The 26,993-nt window shown below is 36.5% G+C and overlaps 1 protein-coding gene and 1 long non-coding RNA gene across 5 annotated transcripts; both read left to right on the forward strand.

Moving 5' to 3' along the window:
* Window positions 1-25,979, forward strand: LOC128019603 (histone acetyltransferase type B catalytic subunit). Of its 2 annotated transcripts, none has more exons than XM_052605682.1 (11): window positions 1-106; window positions 797-868; window positions 1,310-1,385; window positions 1,525-1,645; window positions 12,042-12,221; window positions 12,535-12,656; window positions 16,762-16,866; window positions 18,210-18,316; window positions 21,138-21,289; window positions 22,748-22,864; window positions 25,522-25,979. In XM_052605682.1, the coding sequence occupies exons 1-11, from the start codon at window positions 100-102 to the stop codon at window positions 25,687-25,689; spliced, it is 1,227 nt and encodes a 408-aa protein (XP_052461642.1). In that variant the 5' UTR covers window positions 1-99; the 3' UTR covers window positions 25,690-25,979. The 2 variants fall into 2 exon arrangements, with proteins under 2 accessions (XP_052461642.1, XP_052461643.1); XM_052605683.1 differs by lacking the exon at window positions 1-106 and adding an exon at window positions 430-714.
* LOC128019609 (uncharacterized) lies at window positions 5,518-9,735 on the forward strand. 3 transcript variants are annotated; one of them, XR_008185212.1, is made up of 5 exons: window positions 5,518-5,809; window positions 7,282-7,440; window positions 7,601-7,678; window positions 9,206-9,257; window positions 9,337-9,735. It is a non-coding gene; the product is annotated as an uncharacterized LOC128019609 (long non-coding RNA). The 3 variants fall into 3 exon arrangements; XR_008185213.1 differs by lacking the exon at window positions 5,518-5,809 and adding an exon at window positions 5,816-6,266; XR_008185211.1 differs by lacking the exon at window positions 5,518-5,809 and having other exon boundaries at window positions 5,816-7,440.
* Window positions 25,980-26,993: the final 1,014 nt, after the last annotated feature.

The following is a 26,993-nucleotide window of genomic DNA, read 5'->3' on the forward strand; positions in this document are numbered from 1 at the left end:
TCCCGAGAGTTTCTCCAATGGCGAGAGTGAGCGGAAGCACGTGGGTAAACAGGAAGTAGTTTCGGCATTTGGCGGGTTGAGAAGAGAAGACGTGCAGAAATGGCGGGTGAGTGTGAAAACCCCTCAATAATAGCGGTTGTGTTTTATTCGTGCAGCTGCTGATGTAAAGCGCGTGTGTTTGTGTGCAGTCAGAGCTCGAGCGCTGCTGTCTGCGAGCAGACGATCACATAAACACAGCTTTAGCTGCGGCTACATGCTAATCATCAGCACACGTGTGTTTACACTGTGCTCTCTTCGTCTGTTATAGCAGATTTAACTTACTAACACACTCGAGCGCAAACACCATACAGATAAAACATGTTGAGCAAGTTAATTCTCTGTGTGCAGTGTAGCGAGCATTTAGATGAGCTCGTGCTTCAAAATATGAGATCACTTCAAAGAAACTTACATGCATATGATCAATAGACAATTTGTGTAGAAAGATGGATATGTTCACGATTAGATGGTTATAGACATGCATACACCTCAAGCATAATACCAGTAATGCAGATTGTTCTATTTAGCATTTTATAGCATTTATTTAATTTTAAGTTAGTAATTTAAAGCACTCAAACCCTGATGATCATGTTCTCCAGCATGATTTGAAAAGGGACAAATAGCAATGGAAGAAAGTCTGATGTTCAGCACAGTGTTATTGTATTGTGTATTACTGTAGTAAGTTATTTTCTTTGTGTAAGTGACAGAAATGCTCTTGTTGTTCTGTTATGATTGACATGTTTCTCTGTGTTTCCCACAGCTGTGAATGACATGGAGAAGAAACTGGCAGAGTTTAAATGTGACACTAATGAAGCCGTTTGTCTGAAATTAGGTAAATCGTTTATCATCACTAGAGAAGAAAAATGATTTATAAAGCTAACTTAAATGTTTTTTAAATAATCTGTATTATATGTATTTTTTTTTTTTTTTTTTTTAGAATGCATTGTTATAATTCAGCATGAAATTAACACAGTTTTTTAGGGTTCGATTTCATTGATTGCACATTTCTGGACTTAGTTATGAATGATTCATCAATGGATGTTATTCCAAATCCTAAAAAAGAGACTTTTAAATAGTGTTTCATCAAAAGTTAACTCTTCTTCATCAGAATTTGCTTCTGTTTTCTGGCGACGTCACATCGGTTGTGAATAGATAGTGTTGACCAATAGCGAAAAAAAGTTATTTATGCACTCTTTGAACAAACTCCTGTTTGATCTAATATGTAATATCCACCTTCAATTATATATAATAACCGTTCTTTTGTCTGATGCAGTGCGTTTTCCAGAGGATATAGATGATGAAAGCACAACATTTCACCCTGAGTACACTCATCAGCTGTTTGGAGATGAGTATGTATCACACACCATTGCATATAATATACTCTTATACATGTTTATATTTACATGACGTTATCGTGTGTGTGTTTGTGTTTCTTGACACCGCTGTTTTTATCCATTGCTTCGATCCCTGTGTTTTGTGTTTGCACAGTGAAGTGGCGTTTGGCTACAAAGGTCTGGAGATCCAGCTGTACTACAGCGCAGGGACCCTGAGCACCCTGTTCAAAGTCAAGTACACGGCCAGGGTCAAAGACACCTTTGACTGTGTGGAGGTGTGTCATATCATCTCACTGATCGTGTTCACCTGATGCACACAGTCCAGTGAAAACATACATTCGCATCACAGAGTCTGCACAGACGGAGAGCAGACAGTCTTTAGTGTCATCACAGAGAGGAACGCTGTCAGAGCTGACTATAGGATCAGTTATACGTCACACATCAGTGTTTCTTTACAGCACACGCCGGACTAGGAGCCAGTCCATGCAGACTTATGCAAACTAGGGGTGTAAACCGGATGGTTTGTCACGATACGATACTATACGATATGATATCAATTCTCATTACCAGCGATATGATATTTTCCAATACCTAAAAAAATTATATGATACGATTACGATTCGATGTAGGAGTATATCGATCGATATATAGATATTTTTATATTATATATCTATTTTAAACAACCATCTACATTTTACTACTCAAAATATATAAGACAAACATTTATCTGAATTTTTTATCATTGTGTAAATAAACAGTTGGAAAAACAATTCTGACTGCTACTATGGGCTCGGTGCGAAACTTTTTTTTTTTTTTTACAGATAACCAAATTACAAGCAATAGCAGAAAATAAATATGGTACAACAAAGACACAAGTTCAATAAACAGTGCTTTTCTGATTTTTCAGCTCAGTCTAAAATACATTGTAAGGTACGCTACAGAAATGTAATAAATGTAAAATAACTTCACAGTCTTCACTGAATAAATTAAATCTAGATTAATAATGTTTGACGTTACAAAGCTTTAGTCAGGAGCAGTGAGCACTTGAATTTTTTTGTTGTTGACAGCATTAGATTTATTATTAGTTTGCTTTCACTTTAAGAATGAAGCACGGATTTAATATACTGATACACATGCCTTTTCTTTCTCTAATGTTTACGCGCATTTTGCTGTAATTTTATCTGTATTTCTTCATCCATGCACAAAAAAGTGTACGAGCTAAATTTAGTTCCTCAAACAATCCATAGCATCTTTTTTGCTCACCTTGTGCCTTCAGGCAGTCCTTATATCGAGTCCTGATACGTGAGTTTGAGCGAGAATGCACCCAGTGGAGGTAATACATAGACAGAAATTGTTTGAAATTGTAGACAGATCCAAAAAAGTCTGACCTGAACTGTTTTAGTGGTCCTTATTATATATTGTGTGCTGTCACCACGTGACCATGTTTAATGGTCTTCCACCTTTAATGATAGCCACTTAAGAAGTTTATTGTGTTGATTTTAAGCGCTTCACCGTTGCTCATATTGGGTTCTTTTTCATCTTTTTTCCCCTCTTAGATGAAGATGTCTTTGATTAAAAGTTTTTTTTTCTGCATAATTGGATTCAGTGCTGTTGTTGAACCCCATTTTATAAAGGAGACACGTTCTCAAAGCTCTGAAGAGTCTTAAGCGCAGTTAGTTAATACAGGAACGCCACAATGCCAGGCTTTTATATTTGCAATTGAGCAGTTTGCCTGAGAAACGGTCTGTTTTTAGTATTTTCGGTGTGCTCCCATAATGCAGTGGGACAATAGTGAGTGTTACTGAGCTGCAGGTGCACCGATCCCCTTCTGATATTAGCTGATGTCTGAATGAGCAGGAATTAGCGGCGTGTTGCATTAGCCTTTTGTCGTGTGTTTTGTGGCTGTTGTGAATGAAGAGTCCCGCGACACAAGCGCAGCCCATCACGCGGCCAAAGGGCCCTGCTTAGCAACTTAATACAAAGTGTTCTCATGTCAGCCCTGCTGGAAATGGATACAATGCAAACATGGGTGCGCATTCTGCTGGGTAAAAAATCCCAGAGAGGGTGAAGGAGGGGGGCGACACTATTGTCCCCCCCGGAGCCTGTGAATGGACAGGGCAAACTCGTTTGATTGAGTTCACTCACCAGCCTCCGAACACAGGAGCCTATTATACATGTCCGGGCTTTTATTTTTTTGTTAAGTCGAGATCAATTCATTGAATTTTATTGCCCGGTGAGAACCTGGGACACATTACGGTGGGGGGAACTTCATCTGATATTCATGGTTTAAGATAAGTAGTAAATGTATTCAATTAAGTGGTCTTTCAGAGGACGTACAGGAAGAGGGGGGCTGGAAACTCCTCTGCTGACATTGCTAATTGCCTAATGGGTCTCCTTTCTGTGCTTCAAAAATATGTATTTTTTTTTTCATTTAATTCCTTTTTGCGCCGTGCCAATCACAGCTGAAGTATAGCTTAATGACAGAACAAAAGGGAATTACTCTGTTAGGGCTCTTTTGTGTTTGTATGTAAGGCCGAGCGCCGGGGGAATAGACGCATAACTCATAAATGTGCCACTTCAGTTTATATGATTAAATTCAGCTGCTTTCACTGTACACTAGACACAGCTGAGTAAACCGCTCGCGCTCTGTGGGAGGAAGCTTGAAACCTGCTTTAGATGAAGATGAATGCATGTTACCTAATGCATGTTAGAGATGCAACATTCTGTCTCGTGCATTGATCTTTGGCTTTAAATGGATAGTTCAGCACTATATTCTGCCATCATTCTCTAACCCTCATTCTATGTATGAATGTTCAAGCCATGCAGTTAAATCTGACCGTGACCAGTGGCTGTTCAGCGCCTAAAAGGACAAAAGACACAGATGAAGTTTCAAGTAATCCATATGCTAACTTCTGAAGTCATATTTAAAGAGATAGCACCCAAAAATGAGAATGTGATGTTTATCTGCTTACCTAATCCAAGATTTAGGTGACTTTGTTTCTTCAGTAGAACTCAAACGAAGATTTTTAACTCAAAACCGTTGCAGTCGGTCAGTCATATAATGGAAGTCAATTGGAATCATGGCTTTGAGAGTCAACAAAAATTAAACTCTGTGGTTCGTGACGATACATTGATGTGTAAAGACACAAAACAATCGGTCTGTGCAAGAAGCTGAACAGACTTTATATTGTATTTTACTGCAATGTCCGAACTGTCCTGAGCATGATCTCAGCAGCAGGCGCCTTACGCGTCTGCTTCTTCTTGCTTTACGGGGGATTGCAGACTTATAAGTGCATTACTGCCACCTATCTCTCAAATGGACCATTGACACTCTATCTATCTCCATTAGGAGTGTCAATCATCACAGGAACACTTTACATTTTAAAATATATTAATCTCGAAATTTCACAATATAAGAGTTTCACTGTATTTTTTATTAAAATAAATGCAGCCTTGGAGGGCATAAGAAATCTTAATTAAAAATTTTATTTCCACATATACATTGTTTTTTTTCATTGTTTTTCAGAAACAATCTCCATCTACATTACATAACCAAAAACGTGTTATGTGACCATTCGTGCATGCTGGGCATGTGCGTAAAAGTGTACACAAGAAGTCTAAGGAAAATTAAGGACGTCTTTGTGTGGACCGATGATGAGGTGGAATTCAGAGAGCTGCACGGGTCTGATTTTGTAAATCCGCACCCACCCCGTACCCGCAGTGCTTAAAACCGCAACCGACCCATTTTCCGACAGCAGCACTAATTAAAATCCGCACCCGACCTGACCCGCTTAAAATAGAACCAACACCCGACCCGCACCCGCAATCAAATCAGTTAAGCCAATCACATTAGACACACACTTTTTTCGAATTTTATTGCCAGGTCATACAGAAGTTATTTATGGAAAACTCTTTTTAAAATATATTCGCTTTTTATACATTTTATCTTAATTTTGATCAATGTTTCATCAATCAATTGCCCGTATTTAATAAATAAGAAGCAAATATATAGCAGACAATGTAATAACCTTAGTGTAATTGACAATTACAAAAAAATATTTTGCTACCTAAAAGTTAAATATTTTTTTGTCACGCATGCATGCATTTCCCTCATATTAAATATAAAACGCATGTGGACTGATATTTTTCCAATGTCTGAACTCCTTTATTAATGGAGTACACTCAAAAAAATGGTTTTCCGGCACTGTTCGTTTTACACATATATGTTTTGTTAAAACAACACAAATATATTTAGTTTTCCGACAAAACACAATTGTATTGTGTTTAATCAACTTAAAATGTTTAATTTTAAATTTTACTTAATTATCAATCGTTAAAGTAACGTAAAGGGTTTAATTTCGTGATTCAAAAAAAACCGGAAGTGACGATTTCCAACGCATTTGATGACGGTGTGGAGGGGAGCAAGAGGTATCAGTCAGGTAAGAAAATCTAAAGTTTTTATTGTGTTAAGTCAAAGTCTTTAATTTCTCTTAGAGTTTCTGTTTTGAGGTGCTTTTGTTTTGCAGTCTAGTATTGTGTAATCGGTTTATTGCACCGTTAATAGATGATTTTGAAGCGTTGGGAGATGTGAAAGCGCACGACTCTCTGTAATGTATTTACTTTAGTATATATATATATATATACACTAGGGCTGAAACAATTACTCGACATTATCGACAACGTCGACGATAAAAATAAAATTTTCAGCAAATGTTTTTGAGTAACGTTAGTGGTTTGATCTCGTATCTGCCTGATTTGAAAGCCTGCATTAATGCAGTTTGACCAGTGTGGCGCTGTAGCGCAAGATTGTAATACACTCTCCTGATTCAATTAAAAAGAAGAAGATAGCACTTCAGTTTGAGGCAAACCGACCCGATCCGAACCTTGGATGAATATGTAAATATATACTGCACGCCTTCCTCTCAATAACTGCATAAACACAACAAAAAACTGACCGCGATGTAAAAGCAGCTCTTAAGAACACAGAGATATGGATGTTTGCACGAACTCTGAGGTTCTCCAGGCACTCCAGTAAAGAAAAGTCCAGTCACGTTTATTTATATAACAGTCCTTTATGCAATCGATAGCTTTTCAATATTAAACATGAAAATACAGAGTAAGTGTCGCTAGAATTATAACTTGATTTCCTTTTATAAAGCAGCTCTCCGGTATGGAGCTAGCTAATAATAAAATCATTTTATAAGTGGGGGAAATATTTCATTAAAGTCTTAGTTCTGCGCTAGATCAAACCAAACTGTTTTGATTATCATAACCCAATAAGGTATTTTAAGAGAGATTGTATTTATTAATAAAATGTTTATCCAAAAATAAAACGTCCTATCACTTACCTTTACTTTATATTATACATATGGCTTACAATAAGAGATGTTAAGAGACAGAATGATTTGTCATTCAGCTACTTCCTCATATAACTAATCAAATGGCGAATAGGAGTTTCTCTCTTATCTCATTTTGTGTGCCAAATATATTTGTATAAATTAATTGTATTAGTAATACATAATGACTTTAAAAAGTGGAAGTAATTACCTTTATTTGTTATAATGTGTATATTTTAACTAATTTAAAAAGATAAATAATCAATAAATGTCCAACCATGAGATGTTGACCGAGTTTTGAGAGCCCTGGCTCAGCACAGTGGGAGTATTTGAAGCTTTGTTTATGAACATGGCGGTGTGGTCATACAATGACTTTAAACCGGACACTACTCTGAGCTGTTCACATTATACATATGCTCCAGATATGTAATCAGGTCCTCCTTTAGGAATGGTAAACATGACACTATTCATCACTCACACAAATAAATCACTTAATATTTTGATCATTGAATTGGTTTTTGCTGTTCAATTTTTTTTTTTTTTTTTTTGTAACACATTGCACTTCATGTGTACAGGTTTGTGCAGAATTTGAGACATCCAGAATTACCATAGGCCCATTAGAATCAACAATCTTTGCCAAACTTGATTCGGACTGCAAAATTTACGAAGATGTTTTCATACTGAAGAAGAGACCTTGGACAAATACTGAAACCCTCTTGGTGCCCACTACACAGGTAAGAACAACTGCACTCAACACAACCTTGTATTAAAACATTATTCTCTCACTGGTTACTGGAAATTGACAAAAAAAGACAGATAAGATAAGGTTTATTAATACAATAAATACAAAATATGTGGTATATCTATAAACTGATAGATTTATTTTGATGCAAGGCAGGGGTGTCCAGACCTGCTCTAGGAAAGCCAGTGTTCTGTGGGGTTCAGCTCTAACACACCTGCCTGGAACTTCAGGTAAGACTTTTTTGTTTTAAAATTCCCAAGAACCTTGATTAGCTGGTTCAGGTGTGTTTAAATGGCTAGATCACCCAAAAATAAACATGTCATTATTCACCCTCATGTCGTTTCAAACGCGTAAGACCATCATTCATCTTCAGAGCACAAATTATGATATTTTTAAGGATGCCCCGATCATGATTTTTCATGGCCGATACCGATTTCTTTTACAAGCAAACTGGACAATTTTTTTTTTTATCTTTAAGCAACAAACAAGAAGGAAGGACAGTCCACAGTCTACAGTCCAAAATTGAGGGAAAGCTCAATAAAGCCCCTTTCACACTGCGATTCCGGCAAATACAGATCCCGTAACGACACGTGACATCAGGGCGTGACGTGTAATGTACGAGTCGAAAACATTAGGCATGTAATACTTTCACTGAATCTGGCGAACGATCTCGGTGTCACCGTGGAAAGTGAGGAACTAACTGATCTCTGCTTCATACAGTTTGCACTTTTTTTTTTTTCAGTGAACGTTGATCTTCCTTCAAAACAGCCAGTAAAAGAGTCACACGATAATGTCATCACTACGACACGGCATTAGTTCTGGCTTTTGTTCACACAGCGCTTGTCCCGGGATTGAACCCAGCAATGTTACTACGTCCCCGACCCGAGTTCAATGCTGGAATCAATCCCGGGATGTGTTTGCTTTCACACAGAAGTAATGTAGTCGGAGCACGCGGGCGCACTTCCGGAAAAATCGGCTGAAAAAAATTCCAAAGACCGGCCGATTACCAATTGCGTATTTAAAGCAAAAACCGTCTGGTTTCCAATTTATGGCCGGTCAATTGGTGCATCCCTAATATTTTTATGAAAATGCGAGAGATTTCTGAACCTCCATAAAGGCTGCAATGCAACTGAAATGTTCCCAGAGTCATAGTAAGGACATCAGTAAAACAGTCCATGTGGCATCAATGCTTCAACCACACTTTTACAAAGGTACAAGAATACATTTTGTGCAAAGAAAACAAAAATAGCGACTTTAATCAACAATTCTTCTCCAAATCACATATTCTGCCATTATGGACAGTAACAAGAGGCATGAACATTGCTTTCCTCTGCGTGCAATCAAGGCTCAGTGCAGGCGTGTTGTAGGTCAGCAGCACCATGCGCATGAATTATTTACGTGCTGTTGATAATGGTGGAAGATGCGATTTGGAGAAGAATTGTTGAATAAAGTCGCTGTTTTAATTTTGTTTGCACAAAAAAGTATTTTTGTTTACTTTGTAAAATTATGGTTGAACCACTGGTGTCACATGGACTGTTTTACTGATGTCCTTACTATGTTTCTGGGTCTGGGAACATTCCAGTTCTGTTGTTAACCATACAGGGTCCAGATGTGTAACATTTTCCACTGTAATGTTTGTTAGAATCCGATCTTGACTGCTTGCCTGGATTTCCCATAAGAAGATGAATGACTGACTTTTTTTCATGTAATTTTAGAAAAAAAAAACAAAGGCTAAATTTTGTTGTTTTCATCTTCAGACTAATGAAATTGAAGTATCCAAATGAAGACCCTAGCAGTATGGAGTATATGGTGAGTTCAAGGTTAATAAATTATTTGTTAAAGTTAATACACAATAATTTGAGTTCTCCATGCTTTTAAATACTTCTAGGATACAGACGTTGCCAGCAGTCAGGAGGTGATCCAGAAGACTCATGGGAATCTATTTGAAGCTGCATCATTGAAGACAGTCCAGCAGAAGTTGGAGTTTTAAAGGATAAAGTTCTTCAGGACCTATAGCAGTTTACAGTCTTTAAAACCATGTTACTGGGACTGATTTATGGACTGAACTTGAGCAACCCTCCTGAACTCAGGTACACATTTGGAATACTGAAGAAGTTATTTCTGGAGCCAGTTCCTGTTCCTGGAATAAGGTTTGATTGGTTGCCCATGAATGCCAATTAGAATTGTATTTGCTATTTTGTGTAATTTTGTAATGTGGTTTAAACTGTATTTTACTGTGTGTAATTATTTATTGCTTGTTTAACAAATACACTTTGATAATTTGTGACATCTTGTCTTTTGTCTCATTACAAGACAAAACATACAAAAAATGCTTTGTTGAAGGGAGTAACTTCAAAAAGAAAATATTGTGTTAAAGTAACTAGAACTAATTGTGTGGAACCACTGTCCATAATTGAAATGAGTAATTTGAAACAAACCTCCTTATGTTGATAGAGTGAAACAAATTTGGCTAGATTGTAATAAACCAAAACATGTTGAGTTAACTTAACCAGTTTAAGTTGAAGCAAAGTCAATAAATTGAGTTGGTTGAACATTACTATTTCACATAGATTCTACCTCATTCAGTTGTGTTGTCACAACACAAGGAGTTTGCATAGATTCAAAAAATTCCATTAATGTTATCAAAACACAATTTGGTTGTGTGGAACCACTGTCCATAATTGACTTAAGTAAGTTTAAAGAGTCATTTTTTTGAGTGTACATAAACAGACGTTTCAATATATTGGTATTAAATGCATTTTCTGAGAATTTATATTTCACGTTTTTACTGCAAATGTCAAAATACGTGCTCTTTGGTCCATCAGTGCTTGAGTCACTGATCACATTAGAATAAAATATCTCATAATAAAATACAAAATTGACTGATTTATGAATGTATATGCAAAGTTCTCATCAGTCAGAAATACAGATGAACGCTTTCATTTTTTGTATTTTTGATCCTGAAAGAAAACAGAACAAACAAAAGAGCGAATCATACCACCGTCTGAGGTTGTGCTTCAAGTCGAACGCACCCATTTTAAAATCTTTCACAGCTGAGCATCGCGTGAGGCGGATCTGCGCCAGAGTGCGCATGTGAATGAGCTGCACATTTTCAGATGCAATTAAAAAAAAAAACACCCTGGATAGCCTAGCTTAGGCCCATATTCACAAATGTGTTAGTTATGGCATGAAATATCTGATATTCTGATTGTCAAATACATGCAAGTGGAAGTGTATTGTTGTTTAAACACCTTTATAACGATCGCGTTAGTTGAGCTGTATGCGCGATATAATTTTATGACACAAATTTTGAAATAGGCTTAAATCAAACACATTTTAATTCAGAATCTGTGTGTGTGTGTATATATATATATATATATATATATATATATATATATATATATACAGGAAAAAAATAATAAAAACAGCTGGCTGATCTTTAAAGTCTGTTAACTAATGACTCATGCAGCCGTTGGCGCGGTTGTGATTTTTTGGCGCGGTTGTGGAACGTAGGCCTATTTTTACTGTTTTGAACCCGTGTTCAGACCCGTGTTTCCCCCATGTCCGACCCACACCCGTATCTGACACAGTTGGATATTTTTCACCCGTTTCAGCCAAATTTGCGGGTCACCTGCGGGTACCCAAACTCGTGCAGGACTCTAGTGGAATTGTTACTCAAAGTAACTAATGAGTACAAGGCGGCCGAAAATGTCGATTGGGAGTCAGAACAAAATACAGTGACAAACTCGACAGAGACATGATACGGTTACATGGTCGTCAATCCTATGATACAAAGATCACATGGGCAGTTACACCATCATTTTCATTTTCATTTAAATGATAGGCGTAACCGTAGCAAATTTTATGCGTTTAAAATATGAGCAGTGTGTATTTTTTTTCAGCGTGCCAAAATGACTAAATATTCTCACTTAACAGCTAAAATAGAAAAATAATTATATTGCTCCATGTCTTCAGTTACAAAAAAAAATGCTATTTAAATCACGTTTGGTTAGAAACGCATATAGCCTTTTTTTCAGCTCTACATAAATACATTTTAAGATTCTTACTTACCCTAATGAGTAGTTAAAATCCAACAAATAATTCCCTCTTCTCCCGATCAGCTAAAAAAGTGGAGCTTATCACAAGTAATTTACCTAAAGCATAGCGACAGCTTATAGAAATTGATATGAATATTATGGACACTGAGCTATAACTTTATTACAACAACAAATTTGGAGCCTATGATACAAGTATGTAATAATTAAAAAATATATATTATAATAATAGTATAAACAGCACAATCTATATTTGAGTATGACAGAAACAACGTGATAGGAGCAGATTTCCCTCAAGCAAATTCTCATGTTATAACTTACAAGACTTCAAAACATTCAAGTTTATAACTGACCAATGTCTAAACACTAATTTGTAGCCGTCTTTGTAAAGAAACGTGTAGCTTTAGAGCCTCTGCTGTGATGCTTTAGTAACGCTCACGCTTGCAGTGTGAAACAGACGTCACATAAATGCTGTTCTCTCGTTTCAAATGTTGGTCGTCATTCAAAGGCAGCTCGCTCTTTCTCTGTTTGCTCTCAGCCAGATGATGTGGAGGGGAAGGTCCGAGAGATCATTCCTGCTGGGTTCTGCTGTAACACAGATGACTTCATCTCTCTCCTGGAGAAAGAGGCCAACTTCAAACCCTTGGGCAGCCTGCTGCACACCTACAAAGTGCACAATGTGGAGGCGGGAGAGGATCTCACCTACCAGATACACAAGGTACAGAGTATCCCGCAGCACGACATGTTTATAACTGTATACCATGTCGCTTATGGTGTGCCTACTTGTACTTGTTTTATTTATAAATCAAAAAAAAAAAAAAAAGCACCACCACCAGTCCAGTCAAAATGCTCAGTTAAAATGACTAATATGCATTCAAACATGTTATCCTGTTTAGTCTGGCGAGTAAACAAACAAACAAAACAAATTACTAGCCAATGGCAATTCATTTGCCAAGGTGTCCGTAGAGTTTTGTTCTAGCACATTTCCTTGTGAACACATTATGGAGTTGGTCTGCTGTTCATCGTTTCAGGTGGAGGTCTCATGTCCAGGGTTCAGGGAGTACCACGAGCGCTTGCAGACATTTCTCATGTGGTTCATTGAGACCGCCAGTTACATCGACGTGGATGACGATCGCTGGGATTTCTTCCTCGTGTGAGTCTCTAAACCAGACCAGATTCAGATTTAGTCTGTATCAGCATTAAAGGATTCTTATATTTGTCACATTCACACTGAAAATAATCCTTAATTTCTCAGTTTAAGAACATTTGTAAAGACTAGGCACGACACCAACTCTTAAAAACTCTCTCTCGAACAGTAACCCAACCGCTAAAAGTATAACAAGTGTCAAATAACACATTTATTTACAGAACAGTTTATACATATACACAGCTGGGTAGATTACAGTTACTGATTACAGATTACATGAAAAAAATCGTGATCAGTAATATAATCTCTTAAATTACAAATTTTTGGTAACGTAATCTGATTGATGAACACTAATTTACCTTTGTGTTAAAGTTTCCTAGTAACACTGGAAAAAAAATCACATCTTATGATTTTAAAGCATAGTTACTTATTACTTATAAATTTAGAAAACAAATACTGAAAATCAGGAAATTCACAGCAATATCACTACTAGGTAAAATATTTAATGTAAAAAAAACAAAAAAAAACACTAGAAATGAAATAAGACTGTATCAATGAAAAACATCAAACAATATAGCTACATTGCGGACACGAAATTTGAAAAAGACTAAACTCACTCAGTGAGGACATTTCTATCCTTTTCAAACCATTTTAAGTGCAAAGTAACAATAAGGAAAGACAAACAATAACAACATTACAAAAAATAGTATTAAAGAGGATGAAACTCACAGCAATAACATTGCTAATATAGGGCTTGACATTAAGCTTTTGCATGAACTTGTCCTTCAGACAAGTAATTCAATCATTCACTTGTCAGAGTAAAAAAGTTACTTGTCCGGGGACAAATGTAATTTATTCTGAAGCAGTCTAATCAGTGCTCTATCAGGTATTACTTTAATCAGTATAGTTTTAATATTTGCCTTAAATTTATTGTGGTTACACTTTTTAACTTTAAAAAGATTAAATGTAGATGTCTACGTTTACGTTGAATTCTTACATGTGATCAATACATTAAATTAGAATAATAAGACATTATGGTTGTTGTTATTAATATTAAAATGAAATCAGTATCAACAAACTCCATCTGTCCAAATGTTTATTATTATTATAATTTTTTTTTAACCTTTATTTTTCCCGGAAGGTCCCAGTGAGATTAAAAGAAATCTCTTCTTCCAGGGAGTCCTGGCCAAGATGGCCGTATTAAAGTTTCACATAATTACACATAAAACAAATTCTAAACAGACAAGGTAAATACAAAAACATTAATCAAATGTCACCAAATTAATTAAAACAGCCACACACTTCATTCATTTTACATCACAATATATTTTTAGAAAATAAGGAATAAGGAAGAAGGAATTCTTTCTAGTTGTGCAATAATTTGAAATTCATTCCACATTCAAGGAGCAGAGTAGAAGAAAGCTGATTTTCCATGTTCTGAGTGTATCCTAGGTACTTTTAATTTAATGCCAATCAATGATCTAGTGCTATAGTTCTTTTTATACAGGCATAAAAGCCTAGTAATGTAATTTGGCAGCATACCCAACAATGTATGTAAATACTGTAATATACTGTAAATACTAATATATGTGATTTCATTCTTTGATTTAAGGATGTCCAGCCCTACATGGTTATATAGCAAACAATGATGTGTACGTGAACAAGCATTTGTTATAAAACGCAATGCAGCATGATAAAGGCAATCTAATATTGTTAATAAATATATAGAAGCATGCATATAAATAATATCACCATAATCTAAAATGGGTAAAAAAAAGTACTGTGAATAATTTTCTCTCTAGCTCCAAAGGAAAAACATATTTTTGCCGAAAGAGAAAGCCCAATCTTTTTACTAAGAAATCAATATGAACATCAAATGGCAACTTCTCGACTATCCATATTCCCAGATATTTGTAGTTTGTTACTCTCTCTATATGCACGTCATCAACAGTAAGAATAGACGGAGCAGTGATCATGGAACGACTACGTGAAAAAACAATGTACTTAGTTTTGTTCGCATTTAAAATTTATTTCAATTGGAGTAAATTATGCTGAAAAGTATTAAAATAATCCTGTAAATTTCAATAGCTTGTGAAAGAGAGGCTGCAGCTGAATAAATTATTGTATCATCCGCATAAAAATGTAACTTTTTAGGTCCCTGCCCTAATTCATTTATAAAAATAGAGAAAAGTGGCACCAGTAAAGAACCTTGTGGGACACCCTTCTCAACTGTTAACATGGATGAAACATAATTATCTATAGCAACACATTGCATTCGATCAAATAAATAATTTTGAAACCAACTCAAGGCCGAGTTACTATGGCCTATACTTATAAGCCTCTGCAACAGTAAGCCATGATCCACTAAGTCAAATGCTTTTGTCAAATCAACAAACAAGACCGCACAGTGCTGTTTCTCATCGAGAGCAGTGATTAAATCATTAGTAACAAGTGTTGAAATAAGCTGTTATCGTACTATGGCCCGCTCTAAATCCTGACTGAAATGCGTTTAAAATATTTTGACTAGAAAGGTATTCTTTCATTTGATCATTTACTATAGATTACTATAGACTTTTGCTAAAACCGGTAATTTAGAAATAGGACGATAATTATTCAAATTAGAGGGATCTCCTCCTTTTAATAATGGCATCAAATAAGTAACAAAAATAAAATAAATCACTTCATATAAACAAAATAAGCCTCTTTCCATTTAAAATTAGAGGCAACCTCTGTATTTTAATTGTGATCCATCATTAGCAATTTATCGAAATCTAAATTAAATCGTGATCCAACATGAGCAGTTTATCGAAATCTAGATTAGACTATGATTTAGAAATTTGAAGCAAAAACAGAATGATTTGACTTCAGTTTTGGGAAAATATTCATTAAAAGTACCTGGATGAAACAGAAACATCAGATGAGCTGAACAAGACGCAAATCCACTCTCTGCCAGCAGGTGGAGCTTAAAGCGTTTCCTTGGTTACCGCTGTAAACAAAGCTGTGCTGCACTTATGAACTTTAGTATACTTCATACAGAGACAAGATGAAAATATTAAATACCATCTAAACTCTTCTAAAGACAGAAAGTTCCCCTCAGACATACATTCATATAAACTCCTACGCCTAACTGAATAGTGATTTGTTTAACATCTCAACTGATTTGAATCGTCACAATTGAATCGATTTTCAACAGGCTCGCGGTTAATTGTTACATCCGTGTTTAGCCTATGGCTTGATACTGACATACTTTTTGCATATTGTTTGTTAAAACTAATAAAGTTCTGTATTTTTAAGCACATTTTTTTACCACTTGATATGAATGTAAAACCTGACTCCAGGAGCAAAACCAAATGACAACCACTGACAGAGGAATGCTAAATAAAGAGGCTCTCGGATATTTCTAGATATTAATTCCCACCTTTGAATAAATGTGACTTGTTGGCAAAAACTCGAGTGACGAGTGTTGATAACTTAAGCGGAAAAAATCGAAATCAAGTGCTCTCACAAAGCCAGCGAGTGCCGATAAGAAGGTAGTGACAATAAATAGTGAACCGTAACTTTCTAAAAAGTGCTTTCCTGAGTCTCTCTCTCACACACAAACACAGGTGTAAAGCATCCGAACAAGCCCAGTTACATCTCTCCTGCCTTTGTGGGGCCTGTGGGACAAATTATCAGGCTGCTTTAATTCTTTTCTCCTGCATTGAGGCAAATAGTTATTCCCTTTGTGTTGTTTGTCTGGTTTCTTTGCTCTTGTTTCTTTCTTGAGTCAGGCCAAGAGGCTGAATTGAAATGTTGTTGTCCTTTGAAACACTGAATGAAGTCTCCAGTGGTAGAGAGGGGGACTCTGCCTCTGTTTTCTTTGCTTTGGCACCTATTAAAACAGACAATGGGCAAATGGACTGGAGTGATGTGAAGAGGCTAGATGCCTGCCTCTCTGCTCTAAGTTGCAGTGCACCAATTAAGTGCATAATGCATTCAGTGTCTCCAGCAGGTGCAGCGATGGGCCACTGGCCCTCGGGTCGGGTCAGGGGGGGTCCGGTGCATGGGAGCGTGCCTACGATTGACCTGCCCGCCTTTGTCATCTCTCTCTATCTTTCTGTCTTTCTTTCAGATTTGAGAAGTACAATAAGGATGGAGAGACCCTGTATGCGACGGTTGGCTACATGACAGTGTATAATTACTACGTATACCCAGACAAAACCAGACCACGTGTCAGGTAATTACTAAGGAAGCACGTGCCCACTATCTGCTTTATTCTGCTGAAAAAGGAAAAGAAAAGTACACATCTCTCTCTCTCTCTCTCTCTCCCTTGTCCCTAAAACTCCCAAATTACCGTCTTGCGTCTCTTGTGTGCCAGCCCCTCTCTAGGTATTACAAGACCCACGAAAAAAAAAAAAAACAGGTTTTGAAAACGAGTCTAATGTACTGATTGGCAAGATGTAGGAACGTTTCATTACGTTGCTCACTGCCGAATGAACAGATATAACCTGACCGATGATATCATTGCTTACTGTAACCGAGAATATTTTCAGCATCTAAAATGAGGCGAATGAAAGTGTGACCATCTGTATTAGTGATTCTTAAATGGTGAGTCGCAACCCAAATAGAGAATAAATGGCAATTTAGCACGTAATCGTGTGTAGAAGAATAAGTCAATAATATGCATTTCATCTTTTGAAAGGAGTCATGCATCTAGTCACACTTTTTTTTGCGGCATGACAAATAAAATATAATATTTAGCATGGTTTAGTCATATCGCACTAAATCATTTCATATCTTCCCTGTAAAGGCTAACTTTTTATATTTGGTTCACTAATTTCTAAGGCCTCTCAATTATCGACATAATCAGAACATTGCTGAGGAAAACTGTTCTCGTCTGATTGATGGTTTATACTTCTGTTCTCAAGTCTATGAACTTCTCCCTTCAGCTTGTGGTTCATGTGTCTTTTAGTTGTGAAATCTTTCCTGATTTATACGCAGAAAATGTAAGAATAACTTGTATACTGTTAGAAATATTTTAACTTGAGCACTTACTGGACTGAAGCAACTTAGGGTTACTTTATTATCCAAATCTAATTGTTTAGAAAAATCACACATCACATATGAGACATCAGGCTTTTGGGGTTTGATGATTATCTCTCAATAATCATTGGATTGCATTTTATTATATGTTTAACCCCCACAATAAAAGAACAACAACAAAAAAAAACTAAAGAGCTTTTTTCATAAAACTAAGCATTTAAACAATTACTAAGATATATAATTTTATGTAAGTAGTCTGTTATACAGTTATAAAGATCTCATTGACTTACCTTAAAAACTGTCAGAATCGTACTTTTGACCATATAAATATCAGCCTCTGAGGTTCAGTTCTTCTGGCTCAATAAATTTAAGACATTTTTGTTACTTTTGTTTGATTAACAATTTTGTTATGGTGATGTGTGCCACCTGATGTTCAATGTAGCATCACTAAAGCTTTTGTATTGTGTGTGTGTGTGTGTGTGTGTGTGTGTGTGTGTGTGTGTGTGTGTGTGTGTGCGTGTGCGTGTGTGTGTGTAGCCAGATGCTGGTCTTGCCACCATTCCAGGGAGAAGGACACGGGGCTCAGCTCTTAGAGACAGTCCACCGATACTACTGCACTTCTGCTAAAGTACAGGACATCACAGGTATGAGTCCACACGAGGCCTCCATTAAACGTTTTGAGTCATATTTTGAGCAGTTTATTTTAGTTTCAAGTTTTCTTAGAGGTAATGTTGGTCAGGATCAATATTACTGTTTCTCATAATTAAAGGTTAAAGATTTTAACCAAACCATTAGTACAAAGTAAGTATTATAATTTTGGCTTGTAACCTGTCCCACACGCTGCTACCCCTGTAGGACAAATAAATTACACAGTATAGATATATAGTAGCATCTATCAAATTAGTTTTTGGTCCCAACATAATTTAAATATACAATATGTCACTGGATTATTATTGACCATTGTAGTAGCATAGCTGGGGTGATGTAAAGTTGGACTTCACTTTGCATTAGGGTACTTATCCTACTTTAAGATTCTGCAATATTAAATGGCTGACATGGTAAAGGAAACACAAAAACGTTTGGTTGACCAACTTTTACATGCATTAATACAGCCAAAGTTGACAACTTGTCAGTTCCAGTACAGTTGATTATAATTTGGCTTTACTTTGGATTATTATATTGATCTTGGAAATCCTTTTCAAATGGTTTTACTTGAATAAAATTAATAATAATTATCAAAGCCTTGTGTCTTTAGAGCGTGTTCAGAAAGCCACCCTGTATGATCACACATCCATTCTAATGATATTCTGTCTGTGAACGGGAAGTGTTGAGAATTTCCTTTGGTAAGGCAGTAGTTGCCTTTGAGTTGCTCTGCCTTCAGTTTTGGGAGGTGAAGGGATGTGATGTTAATTGCCGGCAGTTTGCTGCTGAAATGTGCTGGCCACATGCTGCCACTCACTCACCCCCTCAACAAAGACACAATTATTCAGAGAGAGAGAGAGAGAGAGAGAGAGAGTGTGTGTGTCTGTGTGTGTGTGTGTGTCTGTGTGTGTGAGTGGGGGTGACCACACTCTACCAAATCTACCCAGCACTCACTATTTTACCATTTCTGTTTGTCTCTCTATGAAACTTATTTAATTAGCTAGCTAGCTGTGAAATTATCCCCCATCCCACCCTCAAAAGTGTGTAATTCAAGAAGTAGAACAGTCTTGTTTGTTGACATGTAGTAAATAATAATAAACCTGATTTTTGCACTAAAAGTACACACATAATATTTAAAAATTTCACTCAGTCATACACTAATATAACATGGTAATAAGCAGCAGTATTTACCTGCATATATTTTTTACTGAATATAAGTGTTTCTCAACTGGTGGGTCGCGACACAAAAGTGTGTCTCAAGGATGTTCTGAGTGGGTCCTGAGGTGTACAGACAAAGAAACATCGTCAACATCAAAAACTGTCATTCTGAATGTTTTTCTGATGCGAGACGGTCATTTTGAAAGACGTGTGTGAAGCTGTTGAGACCGATGTCAGATGCAGTTTAAGTAAAGAGTGCCGGAGAAAACCGCGCTGTCCTGATTTAGTATCTGCAGTCAGATGAGATGTTGTCAGGCTCAATGTCAGTGTCATTATTCTATCACTATTTTCAGAACTTGCTACAAAATTAAAAGTCTCTCACCTCGGAAAAACAAGCTTTGTGCTGTCAGTTGTTATACTGTGTCCGTCAAGCCACTCTTCAGTTGCGCTGTGCATCATTTCATTAAAGCGCAAAAGAAACTATGAGCATGCAATGTGTGAAACAAGTCAGGTACCAATCAATCATATAACTGTTACTTTGGGTGTAGGCTGGGAAGGATTTGTATGAAGCTATGATATTCATTCTATTCAGGAACAGTTTCCATGTTTCATTAACCGTTCATGTTATTATTGTGTATTCACCAGGGTAACTGCTGTTACTGCTGTCCATAACCCAAAAATGCCATGTTATTTTCACTTTGTGCTATTTTGTATATGTTTAAATAACTGTGGTGGCTTATACCAACTTAACTGTATTAGCAAAAACTAGTTTGGGACTGTTTAATAGCCTTACCTTTTATAGGCTGTTTATTCATCAATGTCAGTCATATTTTTACAATTGTGTGTATGTTAAGTAAAGGAGTCGGTACCTGCATCAACAATTTTTGTGAATTTCCTTTTTTTTTATCCTATATATATTGATATTTTTGCTACTGAAGATATTAGACTCTTTTAAAGCATACAGTGGCACCTGGACGTTTGGGAACCCCTTGAAGAATCTGCGAAAATGTGAATAAGAGAGATCATAATGCATTCTGTTTTTTATTTAGTACTGTCCTGAGTAAGGTATTTTTCATAAATGTTTACATGTAGTCCACAAGAAAAAATAAAGTTAAAATTATTAAAATAACCCCATTCAAAGGTTTGTGAAGTAAACCCTTGGTTCTTAATACTGTGAGTTGTTACCTGGATGATGTTCATGAGTCTCTTGTTTATTCCGAACAGTTAAACTGAGCACTGTTCTTCAGAAAAATCCTGATTCTTCAGTTTTCCAGCTTCTTTCGCATATTTGAACCCTTTCCTGCAGTGACTGTAAGATTTTGAGATCCATCTTTTCACACTGAGGACAATTTAGGGACTCAAGCACAACTATTAAAAAAAGGTTCAAACATTCACTGATGCTCCAGAATCTAGATCTTTTCTCCTCTGTCTGTCTCTTCGGTCAGGGACTAACTACTATTATTTTAGTAAGGCTTTGTTTCCCCTGATTACCAGGGTAAACACGTGTCTAGCTTATTTCTCACTAATGACGCATTCAGCATAAGTAATGAGGGTTTTCTTGAAGGTTTTGTTTGTCTGGCGTCAGTATCTTCAAACTGTATTTTAGCAATTTGAAAACTTTCAAGACTCTCATGAGTTGGTTTTTTGTGATTGTTTGCCCCGCAGCGGAAGACCCATCTGAAAACTATGTGAAGCTGAGAGATTTTGTGCTGGTGAAGATGTGCTTGACTCTGCCGTCCTTCTCCAGTGAGAAACTCTCTCAGGGCTTCAGGGAAGAGATGGTATCTGAGGCCAGAGAGAAACTCAAGATCAACAAGGTAGCATCCCCTTGCAGGTTTACTTGCTTTATTATTTCTGCCTTTTTATTTATAGCAATAGTCAAGAAAAGATATTCGAGAGCAGTTGAGAATGAGATTGTAATAGGACTAATTTGAATGAATCAGTTCTTTTGAACTGTTTGTATTTAGTCAAGTCAATGCTATGTGATCATCACTGAAAATGTTCGCAACAGTTCCTGCGTGGAATTAAATATGCTTTGAAATGTTTAAAATTAAAAAATATATGTGAAGCACCGTTCATTTTACATGGTTATATTGATGCATATCAGTTGAATTATCATTATCATACCACATATGTTGAATATTATTCTTTATTGGGAAACTATACTTTTTTTTAACTATTTTTTATTTTGAATACGCTTACCAACAAAAGCTTGCCAATTTTTTTTTAAGTTATTTAAGACCTACTTCAAGAAAACATCAAACGACAAGAAACTGTATTTAAAAAAAAATGTAATCTGCTCTTTTACCCAGCCCTATTTTTGCCATATTTCTTTGAAGCGTTCCTGTAGCTGTAAACTGTCGATTAAAAAAAAGCCAAGTGATTGTACAGTTAATCCTACAAAGAGTTTGTGCATTTATATATAGAGGTAATGGCTTTGTCCTAATGGCTTTCCAACTTGTAGTGCTACCCAAAAGGTAGGAGTGAACATCGGTTTGATCTGGAGGCCACTGGCCATTAGCAGGTAGTGAGTGGGAGTGGTCCTAACAGTGACCCCTGTGGGACTCCTCTCTCTTTCGCTGCTCCGGCCACTCTTTAGCTGCTCCAATTATAACCCAGCATCCCCTTTTATGCCCCACAATCCCCTCTGTTCATGTTGTTTGTGAGTGATTATCTCAGGGTGATGCCTGTGGCATGGCCAGGCAAAAATGCTTGGCTCTCCTTGCTACCCTAGTGGGAACTGCGTGAGGTATGGTGGACCTCTCGGAGTCATTACAGATTCAGAATATAACTGTTTTTGCAGATTTCCTATATAGCTGTGCAAGATCTTGTCGCTTGTTTCTCTGTGCTCTCTTTATTTTCACAAAATCATTTAAAACCAATTCAGCATTTCATGTCCATGCTTTATTTATTTGTTTGGGAATACAGTGTGATTGAATGAATATTGCACATCCAGCTGGTCATTATCATATAATCTGTGTTTATTTTGCAATGATGTTCTTCCTGGACTCTACTCACAGGAATTACATTGGTAATACATAATCAGACTTTCAACTGAAAGCAGTTCCACCTCTATAGTATTATATTGACAATGTACACAATTTGAACAAAATATTATTTAACTAAAGAATCCAATTGCAAGAAAATCTGAACCTCACATATTCTTCTCAAGATGCCACAGATGCTGTCCCCAAACATTAGGTTAAAAAAAGCTAGAATGTGTTAAAAGAAACAAAGCTTTACAGTATGTCTCTTGTCTCCTTCCTAACTTTCAGAAACATGCACGCCGTGTTTATGAAATCCTGCGTCTCAGAAACACAGACATGAGCAATGAAGAGAAAGCCAGAGAATTTCGATTGGAGGTGAAAAAAAGACTCTATGGACCCTACAGAGTAAGTGTGTGTTTTATCTGCTCATGTTAGCTGTAGGTCCGTCCCTGTTTGTCTACAGTGACTGACTGCTTTTAAGAAGCAGAATGACTGCAATCGGACTCAGTACAAGGAGTTCATTACCCATTAGGCGTAACTGCTACAACTCCCATGCAATGATTAATCAGTCATAAAGCGCAGAGCCTGAGCTTCGTGTGCTGAACAGGGATTTCAAGGAACAACAGAACAAGTGAAGTCTTGCCAAAACAAACCCTGGCAGCGACTGCCAAGATGAGCCTGCTTGTATAACATTCTCCAAACTACAACATGTGAAATGAAGCGTTTCTGGACTTCAAAGAGAGCTGCACATTTCTAGCCCTGTTTAAATGTGCTGTATAAAAATGAACAGAAACAAAACTCTTTCAGTGCTGATGTTCCGATATTCTGCAGGCTTTGTCTGGTATCATTTATTCATTGAGTGGCTTGAATAGTTTGCACAGTTTCCTGTGTGATCCTCTCACGCGGTGTTAAGAGCGAGAGGGACCCGAGGCCTTGCTCTGGGTTTGTTTGAGGGTATAATGGCTCACACCGGGCGGCAGCCGCAGTCTTCACATCCACACCACGAGCTCCATTCACAACAAGTGTCATTAGTACAGATTTGCATCTGATTTAAGCGGAGCCATTTAGCAGGAAGAATGCATCACCCAGTCACCTGCGCACGGACGGACTCGCTCTAATCCGCTCTCCCTGCATGAAGACATGCAGCAGTTCTGTGTCTCAGGACTGGAGCTGTGCAGTGTCACCAAATTCTTCTGACCTCGATACTTATCTTTCTGCAGGCTTGTGTATATGTTAGTTAGAATTTTAAGCAGTTTGACGCTGTATTTTAATGTCTTCAGCTATCCGTAAACCCACACAACTTCTGCAGTGATTATGGGAGAAATTAAATCTATGTATTATTCTATTGGCCAATATATTTCAAGAAATACACTACCATTCCAAGTAAATTAATTTAATCAAGATTCAAAATTCTATTGATCAAATGTTTCAGGAAAGATATTTATAATGTTACAAAACATATCTTGCTATATATATATAATATATATATATATATATATATATATAGCAAGATATGTTTTGTAACATTATAAATATCTTATTTAATAATTGAAATTAAATAAGTGTGTGTGTTTGTATATATATATATATATATATATATATATATATATATATATATATATATATTATATATATATATACAAACACACACACTTATTTAATTTCAATTTAAACTTACGATTCATCAATTCAATTCTGAAAAAAGCATGTTGAACTGTGACTTTTTTAATTTATTTATTTATGATATATCATCCTTAATTTATTTTATTTTTTTCACATTTGAATTTCTTTCTTCTGTGGTACACAAAAGGAGATATTTGCAAAAAAATCTACTAGTTACTCTTTTTCTATAGTGAAAACATGTTGTGTCTAGCAGCTGTCATGACCCCCATGATAAAAGTGATATATTATAGAGCAGTATTTTAGTGAATAGCATTTTACACCATTCTTTCTACTGTGGAGCTCAAAATGATCATGATTCTTTCTCACACAAAACTATCATGTCTTCAGAAATCTTGATATATAGTACTTATGGAATTATTTTATGGCTTTTCATTGTTATTATTGTACCACCCTTTTTGGAGCTTAATATGTTTTAGTTACTGTTTGTGTTCATTGTATGTAAAAGAGCAGCGTGAACATTCTGCCGAATTTCTCTTTTTGAGTTCCACAGTAGAATGAATGTTAGATGGGTTGTGGAACTTTTGGAAGATTTTTGCTAAATTTTGTTGCCAGAGACTTTGTGCAGTGGTCTTTATCTTTTCATCTTATTTCTTTATATTTTAACTTGATTTAGCTGCATGCGTCTCGATTCTCCTCGGAGGTTATGGTGATATTAGTTGATATGTTGCAGAAGATGTGTTGGATCAGAACCGCTCTCATCATGACACTGTCCAGGACCGAGAGCTCTGGCAGCAGAATAACCGCATACACACCAGACGAAAGAGACCGAGCCAAAGAAAGAGTGAAAAACATGAGGCTGGAAGGGAAATAGAGCAGGATCTGCAGACACCCCCCCAACCCCCCTCTTCTTCTTGAGATCTCTTTGCTCAGAATGTGTTGTCTTCACAACATCTCGTCTGTGTGTGTATGCAGTCAGGAATGTAGGAGGTGATTTCATTAATGATGAACTTTGCCCTACATTTCAATACAGATTGCTTATAGGTCTCACAACATCAATAAATATTATCGATATAGGTTGCATTGACACTGTAATGTACAGATCTGATATTTCGCCTGCTTATATTCACTTTAAACATTAATATCTCTTAAGTGTGTGTGTGTGTGTGTGTGTGTGTGTGTGTATATTGAATTCATGTTTCGTCAGTCTTAGTTCAGTGCCAAAGCTTCTCAACAACTATACACTCAATTTTTGTTCACTGCTCTTTTATTTCTCTCGCTGTGTTTTTATGCATGAAGTTTCGCTGTGATGTAATCACATGTGCCCTGGGGTTTCTGTTCAATGGCAGGTTTTGGATTGGATCGGGTGAGCTGCTTTGCATCTTATTTTTCTCCTTCGCCGTACTGACACCTGTGTATTTTCTCCCAACGCTTTCGTGTAGAAAAACCAGCGTGATCTGACTAAGATGCAGAAGTGTTTGAGGCCAGAGGAGTTGGCGTCCCACATCAGCCAGATGGACACGAGTCTGCAACACGAGGAGCTGGAGAAAAGCTACCAGGACGTGCTGGCGGAGTATCGCAGAGTCCTGGAGCGACTGGCGCAGGCGTGAACACACACAGACTTCTGGACAGTCCTGGAGAGACACTCACACACTCACGCATACTGTTCTATTGTATCCTGCGTTAATAAGGGTTTAAACCTGACACATCTGCATTTGTTACTTGTGTGATACACAGATGATGGGCAGTTATTCACATAATGAGAGAAGAGTGCATTGAACTCTGAAGATTTTTGAGTTGATGTTTTTTCCATCAAACATTTTCCATGAAATGTAAAAAATGTAGATTTTGAAGCACTTCCTTTGGAAAAACAAATAAAATGTTTTGTATATTGCTCAAATGTACGTCTCTGGCAATGTGTCTAAAATAAAAACATCTTAATTTTACTTATCAGACTGTAGCTCTGCACTGTTTGATATTACAGTGTTTAAAACTAGCATAAAACGTGTTTGAAGCCACAAAGCGGTTTAAAAGTTTGGGGTAAGATTTATTAAATAAATACTTTGACTCAGAAAGGATGCATTAAGTTGATTAAAATCGACGGTAAAGATAATTATTGTCACATAAGATTTTTTTTTTATTAGAAATAAAAGCTCTGTTTTTTTTTTAATGTTTCACTTTTCACAAAAAAAGAAAGAAAATTAAAATTAAGCTGCACCACAGTTTTCATCATTTATAATCCGAAATGTTTCGAATGATTTCTGAAGGATCACGTGACACTGAAGACGAGTGGATTTTAGCTAAAAAACAAAACAACATTGTATAAGTATGTTAATGTATGTTATTATTCTTAAAATATTACTGTTTCTACTATATTCATAGTTAAATAAATTAAGCATAAAAGCATAAAAATTTTGCAAACCTCTAACTTTTGAAAAGTCTACTTCAATATAAAATATTGAGACCTTTTTAATTATTATAATTTTTTTTTTTTTTGATTGTGAAAATGATTTCCAAAGGTAATCCTGTGTCTCTGAAGCTATCAAGTGAGCAAGCGGATCTGAGGTCTGAAGATGAGCTGGTGATACAGTAGATACAGAGAGTTTTAGCTGACATTACTGCACAATGATACACAACCTCTGATCATTCACTCATTTCAAGTCAAATCAATTTGCGAGCAGAAATGTGCTGTAAAATTTGCTCCCTCTCTTTTGCAGCTAATGCATCTTCTGATTGCATTTATCATCGAGTGCTTCACTAATGACCATAAAGCTGAAGCCCTTCCTGTCGCCACTCACACTGATTCCATGGATGAATTACCATCTCTTCCCTTTTACTCCACGCAGTTAAAAAATTAAGGTCTGGAGGTTCATTTTCATTTGTCATCCTCATTTGTCATTGAAGTTGGGCACAG

The sequence above is a fragment of the Carassius gibelio genome, chromosome A9 (assembly GCF_023724105.1).
Source record: "Carassius gibelio isolate Cgi1373 ecotype wild population from Czech Republic chromosome A9, carGib1.2-hapl.c, whole genome shotgun sequence".
In the NCBI taxonomy this organism is placed as follows: Eukaryota; Metazoa; Chordata; class Actinopteri; order Cypriniformes; family Cyprinidae; genus Carassius; species Carassius gibelio.